Source organism: Sinohyriopsis cumingii, chromosome 6, assembly GCF_028554795.1.
Source record: "Sinohyriopsis cumingii isolate HCF-2022 chromosome 6, ASM2855479v2, whole genome shotgun sequence".
NCBI lineage: Eukaryota > Metazoa > Mollusca > Bivalvia > Unionida > Unionidae > Sinohyriopsis > Sinohyriopsis cumingii.
The window spans coordinates 81,382,771-81,404,220 of NC_142966.1; the positions used below are offsets into that span (position 1 = coordinate 81,382,771).

The window sequence follows — 21,450 nt, forward strand, 5'->3', positions numbered from 1 at the left end:
CCAGTTTTTAACCGAAGAATACCCTGCCTTGCTTGATATAACCAATCAGCCCATAGTTCACGATTAGGAATATGAACATTAGGTTTTAAATAGTTATCTCTATTTTGAAAACTTGTGTAGGCAAAAACGCCAAGTTTAGAAAAATCTTAGATTTTTTAGATTGAGCATGAGTTTGAGTTTGAAATTCAACTTGAACTTGAGGTGGAGGTGGAGGTTGAAATTGAGGTGGAGGTTGAAGTGGAGGTTGAAATCGAGCTTGAGTAACAGCTATGTCAACTGGAAGATCTCGTAAAATTCCTTTTATTTTTTTAGCCCTTAATGCAGTTTGTTTCAATACTGGAAGAATACCTCTTTTTCTTTCTTCAGGATCTTCAATACCTCCCAATAAAACTCTTTCAGTGGTCTCAGCAACTTTTTCAGTAGCTTTTGTTACAGGTTTAAATAGCAACTCAGATGACTCCATGAAATCTTCCATTGTTTCTCCTCGCGCTCGTAATTTTTGTTTGACAGAATTTCTCAGTGGAATATATTTCTTTATTGCTTCTAGTCGCTCTCGTGCTAATCTAGCAGAATATGGTTCTCCAACATCCATTTGTTATTGACATATCAATAATTTTAATTTATAATGATAAAAAAATTTACAAATCGGTCTTGACAAAATATTTTAACCATTTACAGCAGCAGGGAGGCGCCGTCTCCGGGTCGTTCCAAGGTTGTCTTGATGTTACTTAATATATTTAATCCATAAGGAAGCTTCTATTTTGATAAATAAAGACTTTTCCCAACAATCCTTTCGTGGAAGAATTTATTCGAAGAAATCAATGGGATTCAATTAGAGACTGTTCGCCCTCCCTGCTGCTTATTCTAATAGACCCTATCTCTCAATGATGAATACATATATGTCAAACAATCTTATATCTTAGCAAGTGTTTCAATATATGTCAGAAAATTAGAACATGGATACCCCAATAATATGCTATTTATAATACGCAGAGTTGATTTAAATTAAAAATGTTTATGTGGATAGTATGCGGATTTTAAGGTATGGGCATAATGTTAAATACCACGTATCGGGAATTTTTGACAGGGAAACTTTGACAAACTCAACCATTAGAGGTGTAGCTTTTATTCAAGGACCATTTATTATGTGGGGGAGGGTTTGATTTTTATCATCATATCATAGGCAACACATGTATTCCATCATCACCGTTTAGTCTAACTGTGGATCAATACATATACTGGTGAGATCTTATGCCAACGTTTTCATCTGAATCACAGTGCTCCTCCTCTATACTTAATTTTCAAAAAGCTGCAGTAAAGTTCTTCACCAGATTAAGCAATGAAATTAGAGTGTAAAATAGATCAATACAGATGTCAACAACTGGGGGGTAGAATGTAACATTGACATTTAAATGATACAAGTAAACCCGAGTTAGTAGTATAATTATACAGGCTTCATGTTTACTGCAGATGTGAAAACCGTGACCTGAATGATAACTTCGTTTACTTGACGTTCAAGATATTATTCCAACCAATATCAACATAGATCTAGAATAACTGAATATAATCTGCAACAAATTAAACATTACACCGCATCAGGATTGCATATCTGTGCGTGGGTGTGATCATACATGGGAACAAACTGATTGATATTGGCCCTGAAGGACGTAAAATTCACAGCAAGATCTAGAAGAGTCTACACATATAATGCAGAAGATGTTTACATGCGATCTTCTGTTTGGTGACAGATCATGTGAAAACTGGTGAAAAAAAAATGCTTACTGATGAAATCAATATAATCTTGACGAATGATGATAGAAAGGAATGGTGGCATTTCTTCCTAGAAGGTAGTGACTAACATGTATGTATTGCTAAGTTAAAATACAGTTTCAAATCATATTTAATTTTTATTTTAGATGCTCATTTTCAAAATTGTCCAGATTAGTTGCTTTTTGCCAACACTGTTATTCCTTATCTGTTTATTGAATCATAATTGTCAACTATTATTGCATGATAACAATGTTCAGTTGATAGTTTAATGTGTAGTAGATGTGTATCTCTTTAAATATTTGTTATTGCTTTTATTAATAGGATGGTAAAACTGAGTTGCAGGACAAGAATAAGGTGTTGTGCTTTGAAAGTATTTTTAGAAATGTGAAATCCGGCCTTTTCTTTCTTATTTTTATTATTATGGAACGAAATATTCAGATACTGATCTCATCTTTGGTACTTTGTTCTATGATTATACGTCTCTTACGTTGACCTCTTTCTTTTACAACGACTACATTTTACAGTTTCCATTTATGAACCAAAATATACTTACAATAGTCTGAATAGTTGTAGATATGTAACATAGTCCTAAAAATTTATTTGGTGGACACTTTTAATAGTTTTGGGGGCGTTCTCCTGCAAAAGAAGGTCATTAGCTAAAGAAATCCTTATTTGCTATAGTACGAATGCAGCATCAGGTATAGGCAAGTAATAGTCTAGTTTTCTATGTAAAAATTATTGGTTCATCCGTATATTTCAATTCATAAATTAATTAAAGCCATGCGGTTCAGACTGAAACAATTTCGTCTTCGAACCATATGCCTCAACTATTCCTCGTAGCCTTTTAGGGCAGAAGTTATTATTGCTGGATGAAATCCTCAAATGACATAGTTAGGAGCATCATAAACAAACGGAGAGAGAGGTCTTCAGATATTTTAATATTTAAAACAGATATCTTAACAACATTATTAAAGTCATAAAAAATCCATGAACAAAGCAAAGCAGTATGTGTGTAACACCTCATCAAAGAATTCACAGTACGGCCTTTTCGGTTCATTGGGCTATTGCAGTGTTCACACATACTACTATAATGACGCGAGTTTCTTTATGTCACATGGTGTAAGTCTACTTTCAGGTCTTCACCCACATCATATTCATTTTTCTCTCTTACTATCAAGAGGTCATTATTTCTTGTCATTTTGTTATGTAGTAATGACTAATATCTTCAAATTCATCAATGATTGAGAAATCTACTGTTGAAATTATATATATATATATATATATATATATATATATATATATATATATATATATATATATATATGTGTGTGTGTGTGTGTGTGTGTGTGTGTGTATTCCTACGCAATGGATGAATCACCATTCAATGTACAAATATTGCCAGCATATCAAATTGCTTTATACAAACGCTTTAAAAGTCGAGTAATGTTAATGTACGTGACACACACACACACACACACACACACACACACACACACACAAATAAATGCACACACATACGTATATATATGTACTGCTTTCTGGTGTAAACGAGATTTCATTTGTCAATTTCATTAAGTTTCGGATATTACTGTAATAAAACTAGGCATCGAATAATCTACGTATACTGAAGTAAGACAATTACCTCCCCTTCACTTCATCAAGAGGATTCAATCAGGCATGGACGCCAGGTTTTTCTTAGAAGGTGCCATCAGACGTATGTGTCAGGCCTAAATCTGGTTGACCATTAGTTATTACTTTAGTTTGAATCAGTTCCTCCAGTACCAAAATTATATTACAGTGTTTGAACCGTTTTGGGGTTAAAATATATTACAAAGTAAAACATATAATGAAAATGTTAATAGAATAGGAGAAGCATGCGATGAACAACAGATATTAAATTAGGAGATATAGAAAAGGTATTTAAGTTAAATTATTCCTAATTAAAATCATATCAGCCAGCAATGAATCATAAATTAAATGGTACACTTTCGGATATGGATCTATACCTCTTCACAAGTGATTCTCATTACTTTAGCCATCTTTTCTTCCACGGAAAATATTGATGTAATAAAAGCATAAGTCCACATCAAATAATGGCATAAGGACCACGAATACTATTATACTTGCACATTCATACTTCTTTAACCTTTTTAATAATTCAAATCCATTTTCCTGTACTCTTGTTCCAGACTGGACTGGTCTCAAAAATAAATCTACTGACCTAACACTACAACATGACAATATTATTAAGTTTTCCATGTTCATACAATGATTCTGCGGAGGTATTTTATTTGCAACGAGACAGTTACTTGTTCGGAAATTTACTTATGCAAATCTTTGATGTAACTCTATTCTACGTTTCCATTTGTAGACTCCACCTGAAAGGAAAATAATATATAAACATATATTTATCACATCTTCCTTTTACAGTAACTGTATTACTTCCTCTTACATATAAATATGTATCTGATAGTACGTATATTGGTCATGGACATGTATTTGATGAATATTACCACTCCATGGAATTATAAAGAGAACCGCGCAGCAAAATATATATACAGCTGCGTTGACTTCGTTTGCTCAAGTCAAGGATATATTTTGCTGATGAGTCTCTTAAAAGTTTTGGAAACTACTTGCATATTTAGGATCCATCATTAATTTATCATTAAGTCGCCATGGACATGCAGTCATTTCATAATTTGTCTACTGAGGACATTACATTTTATGCCATTTTATGCCATTTTATGCCATTAACGATTGTTTGTTCCCAAAAATGTAACAATTTTAAAACCTCTACATGTATCTCATATTTTTTAAAATCAGATTTTTTTTTTATTCCTTTACTTTCAGTATACCGTCTTTGACTTTGTAGAGCATAAACGTGGTCGTCTTTTCTTGTTTGTTTTTGAGTAATTATTCACTTGATTGTTTTCACTTTTATTGTCTCTCCATCCGAGTTCTTTTTCTTATGTGTCCTTTTGTACTATCCAGAATTGAAATATTGTTAAATAAGAGAAGCTAAAGCGTCAGTCTTACCTAGTTGGGTATTTCTGGACGACAATACGATTTAGTGTGTGTGTGTGTGTGTGTTCTCAGATGAATGAGAAAATTAGAGTTCATTTTCTTTTTATTTTCTTTATGATACCTATCTTAAGTACTTATCTATATACAGTAAAATATCATTGTTTGTGAAAAAGGAATAAACGAAATACAAAGGAAATATAAATGACAAACTATGCAAAGACTGTGCCAAGAAGCAACTTTTAAAAACTGGCAGGGATGCTGCAACTGATTTTACTTTAGAAAACTACAATTAAACTATATTTGTTTCTGTGGATTATAAATCAGATACACATTATTATACAATCACATTGCATGAAAATATGTTCTACATGACTTAGAAATAGATGTTATAGTTCACCTGCAGCGAATATTAGCGATGCCGCTATGAAGATAACATGTAATTTTAATCGCGATAAATCGTAATATACCAAGTAAATTCTTTGAATCCATCATTACAGAACAAAGTTCTACATGCTACACATATAAAGTATTTCTCCTAGGAAAAATGTTTATAGAATTATTGAACCAATTTTGAGACCTTTATTTGAAGATTTTCTAAAGGTTTGGTTAAACAAAGGTTATACTGTTTTCAGCTTATCAAATTGTGTTTTGTTTTTCGATGTTCTCTTTTTGAGATGCTTCACGTTTTTTAAAACGAAAGGCTCCAATATAATTTATTTGATGCTTTTCGATTAGGTAGACGTTTCTGTTCGTAGCACTTTCTTTGCCGTTCAATTACATATCATATTATGCTATATTGGTAGTTTGATTGTATAAGCATTTTAGCATGAACCTGCAATGTTAGTTTCATAGAGTATAGATCCTTTTTATATTTTTAATTATATCTAGCATACCTTTTTCACAACAAAATACTGTAATACTTTTCTTAAAGACCGTGTAATCACATGCGGACACAATACGCAATCTGTTTCTAAGACGCCCAGTAATTGTTCTTGATGAGTCTAAGGGCAACATTCTGGCTTTGCTGTTGTTATTCGTTACTATATTTGTCCCGCTAGAGCAACAGCATTGTCTTTCATAGCTTATATTCAGGACTTTAAACTTCCTTGCGACTGTAATCATATTTGGCACCATTTCGTAACCAAAATGTACTCACAATGTTAGCTTCTGTGCCCATATACATTTATTCATCATATTCACTATTATCAAAAAAGTCCGTTTTTTCTAAGTTTTCAGTATTATTAGTATTCTGGCTTTCAACATATAGGTACTCACGATTAACGGTTTGATTTATGCACTTTTTTTCCCTTAAAGTTCTGGGTTTCTGTATTTTCTTTTCACACCGTCGGGCGGTGTTGCGCCTGTTTCATTTATAAACATATTTATTCTTCGATTATCTCAGTGGGAATATATTGGAAGCTCAGAGTTTTGTAATAAACTCAAAGCAATATTTTGTCACAAGCTTTATTCATAGTTTTGTACGTTTATAATTCATGAACTAAAACAATATTTTTTAATGATGCAGGTTCATTCAGAACTGAGAAACGTTCTGAAACAATAGTGACTTGAGAAATCCCGGATTATGTTTTCTTACGTCCCTGTTACAGTGAGAATCAAATTTATGAATTGATAAATATTGATGACATTTAGGATTAATTTTCATATCGATTGTTTCATGGTTCATGTTGACATTTGGCAGGAAAACATGACTTATGTATATTTTTTTTTTAAAAAATTTGAGGGACAAAAATGGGGAGGCTGATTGGCTCAAGTGTAAACGGAAATGAGCATAATCATAATCAGCCACCATTTTCCAGGCTAATTAATTGTTTTCTTATTCGTTTGGTCACAATACCTTCATCATCTATCAAATGAACACTGTACTTTAAATTATAGACATTTTAACAGACAGGAAACACGTGAGGAATGTTCTTTGCTTTGATGTCTTTTGTGAAATATATCAATAAATGAAAATCAAAATCTTGGTACGATTGCTTGATTATAGTTCCTTCATGAACTGGCGCATGTGTTTTTTTCAGGAGCTTTCTAAGGTTAGTCAGGATGGTAGCAAGTACAATTGTATCCCTGCCCTTATTAACGTATTTAGCAGTTCTTGATCAGCGCATTTTCTACCAATGCCACACTCTTTGCTCTAACTTTTTTTCTTTCTTTAATGTTTAACCGCTCCGGTGGCCTAGTGGTTAGAGCGTCCGTCTCGGAAACGGGAGGTACGATCCCCGGCCGAGTCATACCAAAGACTTACAAAAATGGTACTAACAGCTGCCGCGCTTGGCGCTCAGCATTAAGAGGTTAGTGTTAGGAGTAGTGGACCTGGTGTCAGGATAATGTGACTGGGTGGGACATGTCTGCGGCATGATGCCCCAGTGCTGGACATCACTATAAACTTCCTCACTGCAGACATCATAATAAAGTAGAATTTGTGGTTGGACAACAACAACAGGCTCACTAACGTAAAAAGCACTTTTCATAATAATCGCAATAATGATAGTTCTTGCATTCCTGTTGTGTTTTAAATTTTCTATTGTGTGCTTTCTCATTAACTCTCAGGTATAGGTAAGGTCATCTTGGTAGAGTGTCAAAGATTTAGCATTTTACAAATGTAATTACTTTTCTGTTTTCTTCTTACATGTTGTGTGAGGCTTGCTTTTGTGTACTAAGTTTGGTTTAAAAATATATCATGGATACGTTTGGTCCACGTGCTTGTACGCTCTGTGTGAGTGTGTGTGTGTGTGAGAAAGAGAGAGAGAAAGAGAGAGAGAGAGAGACCAAACAAAGAGTGACCTTTTCGCAGTACGTCCCGCTGTACTCAGGTCCACAGTGACAAATATAGCCGTTTTCTTGATCTTTGCATGTTCCGCCATTTTGGCACGGATTGCTATTGCATTCATCAATATCTATTTACAGATAAGAATATATTAAAATAAATACGCACACTAATAAATATTCCATATGCAACATTACTGGGGCTGCATACATTAGTCTAAATTCGATGTTGTACGTATTAGATGGGATACCTAATGTACAAAAATGGGAGTCTATCTGCAAGGATAATTAATATTAAGCCGCCATTTTCAAAAGAATGGATCCTTGGTACAAGAGGAATTATACATTAAAATGTCAGGAAAATTACCTTTAATGATACACTCTGGGATCAGGAAATTTAACATCAGTTCATGTTTAACCGATGATGCAATAAAGAAAGAAAAGATACTCATAGGAATAATATGCGATGACATAGAGGGGGAATACAAGTAAAGTAAATGTAATGTTACAAATACAACTACTAACCGATAAACCGTTAATATTGAATAACACCCTATAATCTACTGGCCAACAGGAAAACCTACTATCCAATGAAACAGGTAAACATAAGCACACATTATACACGCAAAAACACTTATATAATATTACAAAATGGTAGTTTATAAACGGATTTAACAGTATTCAAATCCCTTATAAACAAAATTAAATGCAGCTAATACATCCAACTCCCTTCACTGTAGTTTTTATCCCTTTATAATTAAAACTACCAACACTTTTTTCAATATGACTCTAGAGTGAAGTGCAGGTAGAGAAAAGTGCGGATATATATATATATATATATATATATATATATATATATATATATATATATATATATATATATACTTTACTTATAATTATATCACACACAGAAGAGCAGGAGTGTTGACACACTATCTAAATAATAAACACATTCTGTTGTGCTTATTCAAAATAAATAAATATATATATATATATATATATATATATATATATATATATATATATATATATATCATAATAATAATAATAATAATAATAATAATGAGGACTTTGTATAGCACATAATCTTTAGAAGCTCTAAGCCCTTTACAACATTAAACAACACCTATACGATAAAAAATATATAATGATATGATTACAAAAACAAGCACCATGAAATTAGAAAACATTAAAAAACATGCTGATAATATTTAAAGTAGGAAACATTATTAGCTTTTTAAGTTTGTTTTTGTAGTCGAAATAAGTGAGTTTCGAGAGACCACTTGAATATGATCACTGTGTTTTTGTGTCTAAGTTCAGTGGGCAATTCATTCCACGTTGCTGGGCCATGGTATGCAAAAGAACGCTGTCCATGTGACATTGTTTTCATGGTGGGAATAATGAGTATACGATTGTCAGAAGAGGAGCGTATGTATCTTGCTGGCGTGTTCACATGGGTAAGATCGAATAGTTATATTGGACTAGAGTTCGACAGTGAAACGTAGCACAGAGAACAAATTTTGTGTTTGATTCTGGATCGAATGCATAGCCAGTGTAGGGTACAGAGCAGCGGGGAGGTGTGCTCTGATCGTGGTACTCTAAGCATGATCCGAGCAGTTGTGTTTTGAACTTTTTGAAGTTTCTGGAGCAGATAGTAAGATGAACCAGACAGAATTGAGTTACAATAGTCCAGACTTGAAAGTACTAATGAAGACACAAGTGTTTTAGTGGCATCAGCTGAAAGATATTTGCGAATTGAGCTGATGCGTCTCAGGTCAAGATATGCAGCCTTGCATATGTTCATGACATGTTGGTGCAATGTGGGAGTACTGTCCAGAGTAACACCTAGGTTTAATACTGGTTGTGTGAATTTAATGTTGGTGTTGCTGATATTTATTGTTTGAGGTAAAGGATGTGAATGAGAAAGTCTTTGTGTTGTGATCAGAATGGCCTCAGTTTTATCATCATTCATCTGTAGCTTGGTACATGTCATCCATGATTCCACTTCTGAAATGCACCTCTCTATACGACTGAGTTTACAGAATGAAGAGAACAGGTCCATGAACAGACCCCTGTGGAACACCATAACATAGGTCAACTGGACTGGAGTGTATTCCATTTGCAGATACAATTTTTGTCGTGTTGACTAAGTATGACTTGAACCACAGTAAGGCTGTATCATGAATGCCCAAATACATGCTGGAGACGGTGAAGTAATATATCATGGTCTATTGTGTCAAATGCTGCAGAGAAATCAAGTAGTGTGAGGACTGTAATCATTCCGCTATCCAACGCAGACAGAATGTCATTAACTACTTTCAGAAGTGTAGTTTCAGTACTGTGGCAAGGGCAATATGCAGATTGTACATTGGTAAAAAAGACTGTTTGAATTTAGATGAGATACAAGCTGGGATAGAACAACCTTTTCTAAGATTTTTTTTATATGAATGGGAGATTAGAAACTGGGAGGTATTTGATTAAATCGTTATGGTCTGGTGTTAGTTTCTTCAGCAGACGCTTTACAATGCCAGTTTTGAAAAATGATGGGAATTCCTTGGATGGGTTATATACTCTATACATTCAGTTTGCCATATCGAGTACCTCAAGGAATGTATTTGTTTGGTTTCTGCTTTTTCCCTCACACATATATATTCTTGACCAATGGTGCATGGTATAGAGTCATACATAAAGGAAACGTCACGTAGTGTACAAAGAGAAGATATGATTCATGTAAGAAGAAACAGCCTTGGCATAAGTCCAAGAAAGATTAACAAAGATAAATTGGAAGAGAATGTTAATGAAGTTTAAAATATGAAATTGCAATCCATGTCATTTTGTTAAAAGGGGCATTTTAACAAATTGACACAAGATGCTAACATAACTATTTATAGACTATCACAAAAGATTGAAGACATGAGGTTTGGGGTCGAAGTTGTTGTTCCTGTGGATGATCGAAAACAACAACGCACAAATATACACGGATACAGGTGTCTATGTTTGACAATAAATGAGTGTTATCTTTGTTTCTTTTTTATTTTGTTATCTGTCAAGCACAGTCTCCATTAATTGTCGCACCTACACCGACTTAGCTCCACACGCTGCACATCACTTACTCCATCTTATTCCACCGTAATGATTAATTAGACATATCACCAACAATAATGAAACTCTACCTCAAACTCAGACCTGTCACTGCAAATATTAACCATGAATATATTTACAAGGCCGACAACTTTGACAAGACTTCCGATGATCTCGTACAGTGAAAATTTGCCATCGATGGACACGACGTTTTTGTGCAAAATAAAATTGTATAACTTGTCATTATCTCAGCTCTGTGTTGCTGACGGCATTCAAGGTGTAATGTTTCTAAATCACTGATGCATCTAGATGTGTGTTATTTGTCATAGGGCATTCGATACCAAAGTCAAACTCAAGTAGCATAAGTATACATGTTTGCCTTTCACCAGTTTTCCTGAAAACAAAATATATGACATTGTTGAAAGCGACCACTGTCGCATCAATGCCTAGATTGTTGTTATTCATTTTGAGAACTTTGACCTTAAGGCACAATTAACTGTTGGTGACATCGATGTAATCTTCGGTCTTCCGGTTGATTTCCAACTATATCAGAGCTGTGTTGTTACATAAAACACAGGACGAACGTCTACCAACCGGGAAGTTTGCATTTTAATAACCTTTAGTGCCATGACAGGTGTATCGTGTTCCATCTTGAAACATTTGTAAGAATATGGGTGCATCAACTTTTGCAATAAAAAACGTCCAAATCGCTAATCGTTCGTTCTTAATTTGGTCGTGTCTATGAGACTTAAAGGATTTCATAAGTTTACTTCTTCCTTATCCTTGCTCTGTCCTAGAGGCGTATTCGGGTAAGTCAGATATAAAATATTTATTTTCCTCTTCGAATCAACATATTTGCTCTTCATTTAATTAAGGCTAGTTTGGGTCTTTGTTTTTAAATAAGAACGTATTGAAAAATTATTTTACTTGCGTCATGACAGTATGATATTCTCGAGTCTCCGTTTACAACAGCCTCCGTACAAAAAGCCAATTTTACAAAATGTCATTTTGGTCCAGCTATTCTGAGATGTATACACAGGGTACACGAGTAACAGTTCAATGAAGAGTCGTTTTCGAAAATGTAGTTTCTCTGTGTCCTTTAATTTACACAATATAATATTTTGTCCACATAAAAACTAATACTAATATATGTACCGTCAAAATGCTATTTACTGAAGGAACAAAATAGCAATGCACCAATTATCGGTGCAAGTTATACGTATTTCTTACTTCGTCGTAAGAAGCTATGACAGAATCCATTTTGAAAGAAATGACTCTCAGTAATGGAGCTGCTACTGGTCGCACAACGTTGCACCTGACGGTAATAGAACTCGCAAATGACAATTTCAGTCCTTCGTTCAATTTGTAAGACATCAGAAATGCTTGCAATATCGGTTCTTGTTTTTAATACCTAATATAGAGTAGAAAAAGTTGTGTTTCCTCTCAGAATTTCATAAAACTCGTATTAAAGGTTAAATCTGGGACGATGAGAAAGTGATCGCTACTCGATCAGTATACTTTTGTGGATTTCGTTCAGTGTTGTGATTTTGCCAGAGTGATTGCTGTAAAGAGGTGACAGTATTTCGTCGAGATGTTGAGCTTTAAAATTACATCATGAAGGAAGTCCCAGGATATCAATATTGCATTGTAGAATAGCTAGCTCTGATTCAGTGTTTAACGATGGTACGATTGATTGTAACTATTGACCTGATGTGTTCAAATGTAAATGTACTTAAAAATGTTGATGTGTACAAGATTTGTACATAGATTCTTTGAAGGTTCTTGGGAAACGTCATTTCACTGTACTGGCGTTTGTCTCAGAAATTTAGTGCTGAAAAAATGAATGTATCATCTTTTAAATTCATTTTCATTAACTTCATTACAAACTTTAGTGTATTTGTCTGTTTGCCATTCCACGTTTAAAACTCAAACTAATTCTGGCCTTCTATTAGCAGGCAGACGAACCATCCAAGCCGATTATAAAACACAGCAATAACACAAAACAAATAGCTGGAACTTTGATAGTTACGGGGTAAACGAGAGACATTTGCCAAATTGTTTTGCGCACTGTGATCGATTCTTGCTGCTTTAAAGTAATTTCTTGAAAATTTTGGTCAAAACGGTGTCTTGTAAGATGTATGTCAATCGTTTTGTAATCATCGTCATTCAACTTGCAGACTAGACTTTAAAGTCTGGTTGGATACACGATATTAGTGTTTGAATTTCTTAGTCAAACGCGGTATGGACATCATGGTAGTAAACACAGGTCAAAAGTGTATTCATGTTGTTGTTGCTTGAAACGTTAAATATTGTATGATGCCCCTTTCTTCGTGTGGTATTGTTCTTGGATTACAGAAAAGGATGCCTGATCTGTTCTTGTTTGACTTTTCACAGCACTTAGTTCGCTTTTTCTTCCTCAGGCGAAGATGCTCTCATTAACCGTTTCCTACAAACCAATAATTGATGTAGGTGTCAACTTCGGTGTTTTAACAGGTGGAGTTTGACACTCGTCAAAGACGTCTCCTTCCTCTTTCACTTTCATCCACGTGGCCATGTCTGTAATCGTCTTTGGTGTTGCTGCTGATTTAATTTGCCTTCCCGTTTCATGACATGTAAAAAATATACAAAAGTAGTTTTAGCCGTCGTATCTTAAGCTTTTCGCTGAAAGAAGAGAACAATTTGCAATAAGTGTTCGTACAATTACGATGTTACCATTTCTAACAAATCCATCAATAATTGTAACCTTCGTTGTAAGTGTGACGTAACGAGCGGTCAGCACGGTTTAAAAATTAATGTTTCAGAAACTCCAAGCAGGGTATATTTGTTTCTCCATTCTTAGGGCAAGTGTGATATTTTAGTACTCCCCCATAAACGGTTCAATTCAGTTGAATTTGTTTTCTCTGTATGAGCTCAAGCTACCTAGATAGTACTGTTGAAATATTTCTGGTCTTAGCAGTTGTTGATATGGGCGACTCTTGTTTTGGTTGTCAAAAGGTGATCTGCCGATAAACTCATCGTTCAAATGTTGTACTACTTTGAATTTTGTTCAGTCTTTTGGAAGAGAGTAATTCCGCGGGTTTCTTAGTGTCGATCTAGAGATGAGGTTTCAAACTGTCTTGAGTAAAAGACAATTGCAAATTATTTTGATCTTTATCTTGACATAGTCATCCCAATACATGTAACATAGACTCCAGTAATGAAAACAGATGTTTCTCTGCAGTGGATTGAGACTTGAATGCTTTAATTGTGACCGTAATAACAATCTCAAGGGCTTACCAAGCAACATTCTTTTCTAGCCGATATTTACTCTGTTCTGCGGAAGTAGACGTCACGGATACAGATAGCTCATGTCAAAATCTCTAGGAAGATCTTTTGTCAAAACTTATAAAAAAGTGCTTGGTGACACATAATGTCGTATTTGCTTGACTTCTGGTTTGCCCTTGAAAAGTGGTACAGTGTAATGAAAATGGACGATTTCGATTTGATTCGACTAAATTTAAGACACAAATTATCATTGTGAAAGAAGTGGATATTGGTCATCAAAGTGTCCCAAGAGAGCGAAACAAGAAAAATTGAGTAGACTTCAGAAACAGATACAACAATTACAGCAACAAAACTCTAAAGCATGACAAGCAGAAGACTATATTTCAGTGAAGAAATTAAAAACATATAGACAGCAAAATGAAGTAAAATGGAATTTTGTGATATACTATGAAATTTCTTTGTGATAGAACATACTCAGAACGTAGGCATATCTAAGTTTTGATTTGTTATTTTTTTAGCATTGAAACTATATCATATATAATATAAGAATGAGATTTTGCATTCTTGATTTGGTAGTCACTGATTATTTCTTACCGGCTTTGAAAAATAAATGATCGTCTTGACAACGTCATCTTTCACTGTCTTACACCTTTTCCACGTCTAAGTACTAGTGTTACTGCTATAGTAGCAGTGAATGCAGCCGATGCAGGTGTTTCAGATGTCGTCGCTTATGTAGTCTTGGAAGGTTTGAGACTTGTTAATCTTGGACTGTGAAGGTTTCTTCTAGGTTTCGCCAAAGAAAATTAATACATTCCTCTCAAGTGTGAAACTGACAATTTTTTTTTCTCTTCGTTCCTTCTTTCCACGGTTTAATGTTTTCATCTCCTCTTATTGCGTTATCTTTTGATATTTTTGTCTGATCTAGTGAATAAATATGTATTCTTCGTTGTGGTGACGTAGAAAAGCCTGTAACTTAACATCTGCTTCTTAAAATCAGCATACGGTGGCAAGGATGGATTAGGAGATGAAGTTGTACCGGTAAGTAGCACAAGACATGAGTTGAAATAATATTGTACAATTCGATAACTAATAACAGTAGATTTGTCTTTGTAATATTGTACAATTCGATAACTAACAACAGACAGAACATCTGACACGGATAACATCATATTTTCAACACTGGATCTCCAGTGGAAATTCCTGTGAAATGTTTCATAATCCACTCTCTGTCAGGTCAGCTGGAGTAGTAGTTGTGGAATCATATGAATTGATTTCAATGTGACTGTTTGCAACATTCACCTCAGATGCAGTATTTTATGTGGCAGAATAAATCGTATTCCATTTGTTGGATATTTGTCTGATAGGAAGATTACTGGATGCATAAATTGTACTAAATGTCCAGGTGTTGCTGTGGAAGATATATGCCAGTGCTGATTTGCATTCACATTGCTCGCATGGAATTCATATCCATGTGTTCAATGTTTTTGAGAACGGATACTTGCATTTTTTATTTGGATAAATTTTGTCTCTCAAGACACCAAAATCTTTTCTCAATACAAAAGTTTATTTTGTTTAACTCCTATAGATTAACATTTAACCCATGCTTTTCGTGGGGTTATGTCAAGATCTTTATCACTTAGTGGTACTTAAACCATGCTTTTTGTGGGGTTTATGGTAAGAAAATATCACTTAATGGCATTTAAACCATGCTTTTCGTGGGGTTAATGGCAACATCTTTATCACTTAGTGGCATTTAAACCATGCTTTTCGTGGGGTTAATGGCAAGATCTTTATCACTTAGTGGCATTTAAACCATGTTTCTCGTGGGGTTTATGGCAAGATCTTTATCACTTGGTGGCTTTTAAACCATGCTTTTCGTGGGTTTATGGCAAGATGTTTATCACTTAGTGCCATTTAAGTCATGCTTTTCGTGGGGTTTATGCCAAGATCTTTATCACTTAGTGGCATTTAAACCATGCATTTCGTGGGGGTTATGAAACGATCTTCATTACTTAGTGATATTTAAACCATGCTTTTCGTGGGGTTTATGGCAAGATCTTTATCACTTAGTGGCATTTAAACCATGCATTTCGTGGGGGTTATGAAACGATCTTCATTACTTAGTGATATTTAAACCATGCTTTTCGTGGGTTTATGACAATATCTTTATCACTTAGTGGCAGTAAAGGTAACAATCTGCATTCTAATTAAGCTTCTGGACGTTTCCCTCCATATATTCACCACCTTCACCTGGGACAGTGTGATGGATTTCTCGGTTCTCCCACATTTTTCGTTTAACTATGAGAACGTTAATAGATGTACGAGCTTTAGTTTGGCATTCGGAGAATTATGTGCACCATAAAAGAGACGTATTTCAACCTTCTTATCCACTAAAGGTAACTGTTGCTTGAAATGACATATGCACATATTGTATACCACCAAATGTCCCTTATTCATTAAAAATCACAGGGATTCAACTTGAAAGAGACAGGATATTTACAAAAAAAAGGTAGCGCATTATTGCTTACAGAAATATGGATGCCTCGTCCACACAATGCTACGAAGTACTACGATCTTAGCAAGAATTTACCGGTAGCGTTAAATAACAGCTCCATATACGTCAACGCAACAATGTAACGACAGTAGTATGTGATGCCACTTGGTAGTCAGAGTGGAATCTTACGATACATAAAGGATTATTGCGTTTAAATGTAACCCGATGTCAAAATGTCCACAGGTTTAACATTATGCGGCACTTTGGTGTTAAGATGAGAAATTGTATGCTAAAAAGTGTGCATAGATTTTGTAAAATAACCTCAAGATCTCATTTAAGCTGTCTAGAACACATTGCATACATTGTTGACCTTGAATAGGAACCTAGGGCCTTAAACGAAAATTAACATTCCGTGTGTGGATTGCTAAAGTCTCTAAATGAAATGTGGCGTTAAAACTACTTGTATCCTAAAATGCGTCATTAGGAGCGACCATAGCCCACATTATAGTGATCTCACAATAGGGAAGGTACAAAAGGGGGCATGTAAATAGCATTGTATTCCCTTAGATACAAAACCAAACCATAATAACATCTAAAACCCCCAAACCATCCCCTTCCCATTCTCCTAGTACCTATAATCCTATCTTATCATACATGCATGAATTAGAAAAATGGGGGAGACAAAAAGAAAAAAAAACACACACTTAAGGACAGGCAAAATAATTGCTACGTTTATAATCCCAATCACAAGCATTTATCTCTAACAAAATTTACGCTGTAAACCAAGACGTTGTTTTTTAAATTGTGGATATTCTGGACTTAAAATTCTCGTCAAATCCGGCTACCTATGTTACTGGCTTAGCGTCTGATATATATATATATATATATATATATATATATATATATATATATATATATATATATATATATGTCGTCAATTATACACATTTTCATTCAATTTGTTAACAATTTGGTCGTAGCGAAGTTTGTTGCCAGAGTGGTATGTGAATGTGTGGGTCAGATGTATAGATGGACACATGAAGGCATCGTTTTCGATTGCACATTGGCTAGGTCCTGCTACATCGCTAATGTCGCAACGTACAGTGCAATTCTGGTCACAGAGAACTTCATCACTATTTTCTATGTTGACCTTTAAGCTGTTGGGTTTATCCTACAGTTCCTGTGTCGAATTTATCATTCTCATTGATCATTATATTCACGTTGATCTTTCTTTATTTTGTTGGAACATTTTACTACTGGAGAGTGGTACCCGTGCGGTAAAGTGTTGTGATCGGGAATTAACACACTCTTAAAAAAAAGATTTGATACACTTAATACAATGATCTATTAGGAATGTTATTATTTGAAAACCATACAATATTGTTAAGATCCATCATTTTTACACGAATTCTCTTATATTGACATGATGTTATGTACATAGTATGTGATAATCTGCGAACGTTTGCAGCATGCAGCTGTATTATGGTTAAGCGCATTAATTACAGAGTATGAAAAACAGAGAAGCTTTGTATAAGATTTGGTGTAATATCTTTCAAAGTATGGATTTCAAAACATGGGTATGATTACTAACACCTACACAACCCACAGAAGTACTTATATACAATCACACAACAGAATAATAGGTTTATGTTTCCATATGAAGTTGTTTGCTTCTACAACAGTGGAAGTCAGTTGTTTGCGTCATTTGCAATGTGATGTGTCAGATATATTGAGTGTACTAAGAGTAATGGATCATACAGAAATTTAGATATAATCCTACATTTTCACCGCCTTTTCACTAAATGAAAAGTTATATTCAACTGTACGAGTCATATTCTTCAACATAGTCTATGTTACCCCAACATGTGCTGCAGTGAACTGCGTATTCATATAACACTAAAAGTCAGTTATTTCCATCTTGTCTTTCTCCTTGTTCATTCAGTGTATGATAATATTTCCAGGGTTGTAGGAACTAGGAGGATGAGAAGAGATTGGTAGTTTTGTTGAAAAGTGGATTGTTTAGACGTTAGAGGAGGTTAAAGGTATTACAATTTTAATTTTTAAAGGACTTAAATTATATTGTTATACCCCTTTCTAAATCATATCAAATTATGTCATCAATGAATTAGCTGGTGATGGTCACTGCCAATGGTATGCTAGGTAATGAGTGTAGTTTTGACAGTATATTTCGGTTAAGGGCTTTAGTCACTCCTACAGTGAACCACAGGAACAACAAACAACAATTCGTACACACGAATAATTCTCTATTCAAATTCGCGAATAACATACTTTTTCCATTTATTCAACATAACTGAAGAAAAGGTAATGTTGCACATGTAAACAGTGTCAACTTGTTATGCTGAAAAATTGAAAATTATTGTATACTACCATAGTTTATATTTTTGTTATGATTCTTGAGTATTTCAACATAGCATAAATGAACTATTACTTTAAATCACAAGATGTTTTAGACAAGACGTTTTCGCAAACTGAGTAAAATAACAATATTCGTGAGATAATCCTGTATGCTATGATAATTAGTAAAACACATACCTTTACTTCTATTAATGTGTATTAAGTTATCGCGATTTACATGTCCTCGGTAATTTTGCAAAACAGTTGATTGCGCAATGTTGATTTCCCTTATATACCAAGAAATACTCGCTCAAATACTAATATTTTTTGTACTTTGTAATGCCTGTTCTTTTTGTCAAGCCTGTGTAAACAAAAACTGAATAATGCAACATTGTCTTACCTAAATGACAATTTACGCCATAATGCCCTTGTTTACATAAGCATGTATAACTGTTGCCGTGGCTCATGCACGTGCCGCCATGTTGGCAAGGGTTATTCTCGCAGTGTAGATGATCTACAAAATAGAAACATTTTAGCATCCACAGTTTTCAAAAGTAACTGTATATACTCTTTCAACTGCAAATGTAAGGAACTGTATATGCATACATACATACATACATAGGTACGTACGTACGTACGTCCATCCATCCATCCATCCATACTACACACACACACACACACACACACACACACACACACACACACGTAACTATCCATTTCATAGTCTAGAATAAAACTATGAAAAACTATTCAATACTGCGATGTTTGTTTGTTTTTTTTTATTCCTGATAAGACAAAATGGAAATATATGCCATCGGAACATCGTCGATAGCAACTTTTCAGTTATGAGGACTTCTTAATCCAAGACAACTGCAGAATCGTGTCTGTGATTGTTTCATATCCATAACTTGTCATGCACTCTGTGTTATGATTACTAAGATCCTAGTACATCTCGAACAGTCATTCTCACCGCATCCGTCAACGAAAGTATGTTAGGATCATTTCGCTTTCAAATGTAGTTTAGTAAACACTGGGAACTAAATAAGTCGGCATGTTTTTGTTTGTAGCGCTATAGTACAGTATGCGTCTTGTCTCTTTTATCAGATTTAAAACACACAGACATGTAATACATTTGTCCTCTCTCTCTCTCTCTCTCTCTCTCTCTCTCTCTCTCTATATATATATATATATATATATAATCATTGTAACTGGTGTTCTTGCACACTTTAGCCATATAGTATCCACAATATATATATATATATATATATATATATATATATATATATATATATATATATATATATATATATATATATATATATATATATATATATATATTTGCTATCTTATTTTTCGTTTCCGAATGTAAATGCAAGAAAAACTTCCTGGTTTATTATTAGTATATGTTATTTACCTTCATATAATCATTTTAAAACCCGTTTCCTTGCATAGGTTATGATATATTAACTTACCACCAGCTAGAGAGAATTCTGAAACTCTGCTGCTATCCACAAATAGGAGAAACACGGTAAACGACCAGAGAAATATTAGCGTCATAATTTTAAAAGCGTCTTCTCGTTCAGGTAGCAATATTGTGTATACTGTTACGATTATATCGGACTTACATGAACATGAGTGTTGTACAAAATGGGTCTAGAGATAATGTCATCCACAGGGTACGATGGGTCACATAAATATTGGATAAGGGCTACGTGAATATTTGACATGTTCCTTGCTCTGTGAAACATCGTATTTATAGACTAAGGTAAATCATCTACTAGCTGTTTTATTGGGCGCCGCAGTATCAACTGTTAGGACTCTTGTAAATGTTATCTATTTCCAATTGACATACTATGCTTCCATACAAAAATCGACTGATATATCTTTGTTACTCAGATAAATGGATGCAATCATTATACGATAATGTCTGCATATTGATATCAGGCCTCAACTCTGTCAGGCTGCATACGCTGGGGAATTAGTAATAAATTTGGAGTAAATAAAATTTCCAATGGTTACAAGTGCATGATATCATTCTATAAAAAGTGTACCAAAGTTTCAGCATTATTTATGTGAATCATCAAAATAAAACATTTCGTGATTTTTTTTTAAGGCAGTCGTTGTTTCTTATTTCGGAATTTGTTACTTCCAAATTTTAGTTAACTCATGTCCTTGTTTTATTTTTAAATGTAAAATCTGAAATCCATGACGACTCGTTGATATATGGTGTATAAAAGGAGGAATTTGCATGTGTGTATGTGTGTTTGTTTGTGTGTGTGTGTGTGTGTGTGTGTGTGTGTGTGTGTGAGAGAGAGAGAGAGAGAGAGAGAGAATGTATGCACATGTATGTATGGATATTTGACTAAATAGTGGACATTTTCCTCTTGCAAATTTCAAGGTAACATATAGTAACATTTGCATTCTGGTCCGTATAATTTGTATAATCCTAGCATCATAGACATATAGAGTAACAGAGAATTTATTTATTTATTTTTTTATTTTGATATGTTTCTAGCATTGTGGCATCATTAGATAAGGTTATACCTAATTAAAGCTAAAATATAATATTGATAAAAAGCAGCATCGTGAGCAAAAGATGAAGCGTTGCTTTAAAAAGGTGTCAGTCATATCGCTACGAAATCTGCAGCGTGACAGTTTATAGTCAGGTCTAGCACTAG

At 34.2% G+C, this 21,450-nt stretch overlaps 1 protein-coding gene and 1 long non-coding RNA gene across 3 annotated transcripts in view; one reads left to right on the forward strand and one right to left on the reverse strand.

Moving 5' to 3' along the window:
* The first annotated feature begins 1,652 nt into the window (after positions 1-1,652).
* Positions 1,653-21,450, forward strand: part of LOC149797321 (uncharacterized) — a 39,725-nt gene continuing 19,927 nt past the window's right edge. The window contains exon 1 of one of the 2 annotated variants that reach the window (XR_016421797.1): positions 1,653-1,861. This is a non-coding gene — a long non-coding RNA (uncharacterized LOC149797321). The remainder of the gene's footprint in view (positions 1,862-21,450) is intronic. The other variant, XR_016421798.1, reaches the window with a different exon arrangement.
* LOC149797322 (coagulation factor VII-like) lies at positions 3,103-20,414 on the reverse strand. The gene is made up of 4 exons (XM_089962045.1): positions 20,245-20,414; positions 19,173-19,286; positions 7,597-7,709; positions 3,103-4,148 (listed from the first exon to the last, which is right to left on the reverse strand). Exons 1-4 carry the CDS (start codon positions 20,327-20,329, stop codon positions 4,119-4,121), a joined length of 342 nt encoding a protein of 113 aa, XP_089818171.1. The 5' UTR covers positions 20,330-20,414; the 3' UTR covers positions 3,103-4,118.

Bases quoted from the DNA above. Each gene is read 5' to 3' on its own strand.
- LOC149797322 (XM_089962045.1), bottom strand. From the start codon at position 20,329: ATGACGCTAATATTTCTCTGGTCGTTTACCGTGTTTCTCCTATTTGTG. The intron at 7,710-19,172 runs GTAAGACAATGT...ATCTGTAAATAG, and splicing joins TGGCGTAAATTGTCATTTAG to ATATTGATGAATGCAATAGC. The intron at 4,149-7,596 runs GTCACTCTTTGT...TTTTCCTTTCAG, and splicing joins GCGGGACGTACTGCGAAAAG to GTGGAGTCTACAAATGGAAA.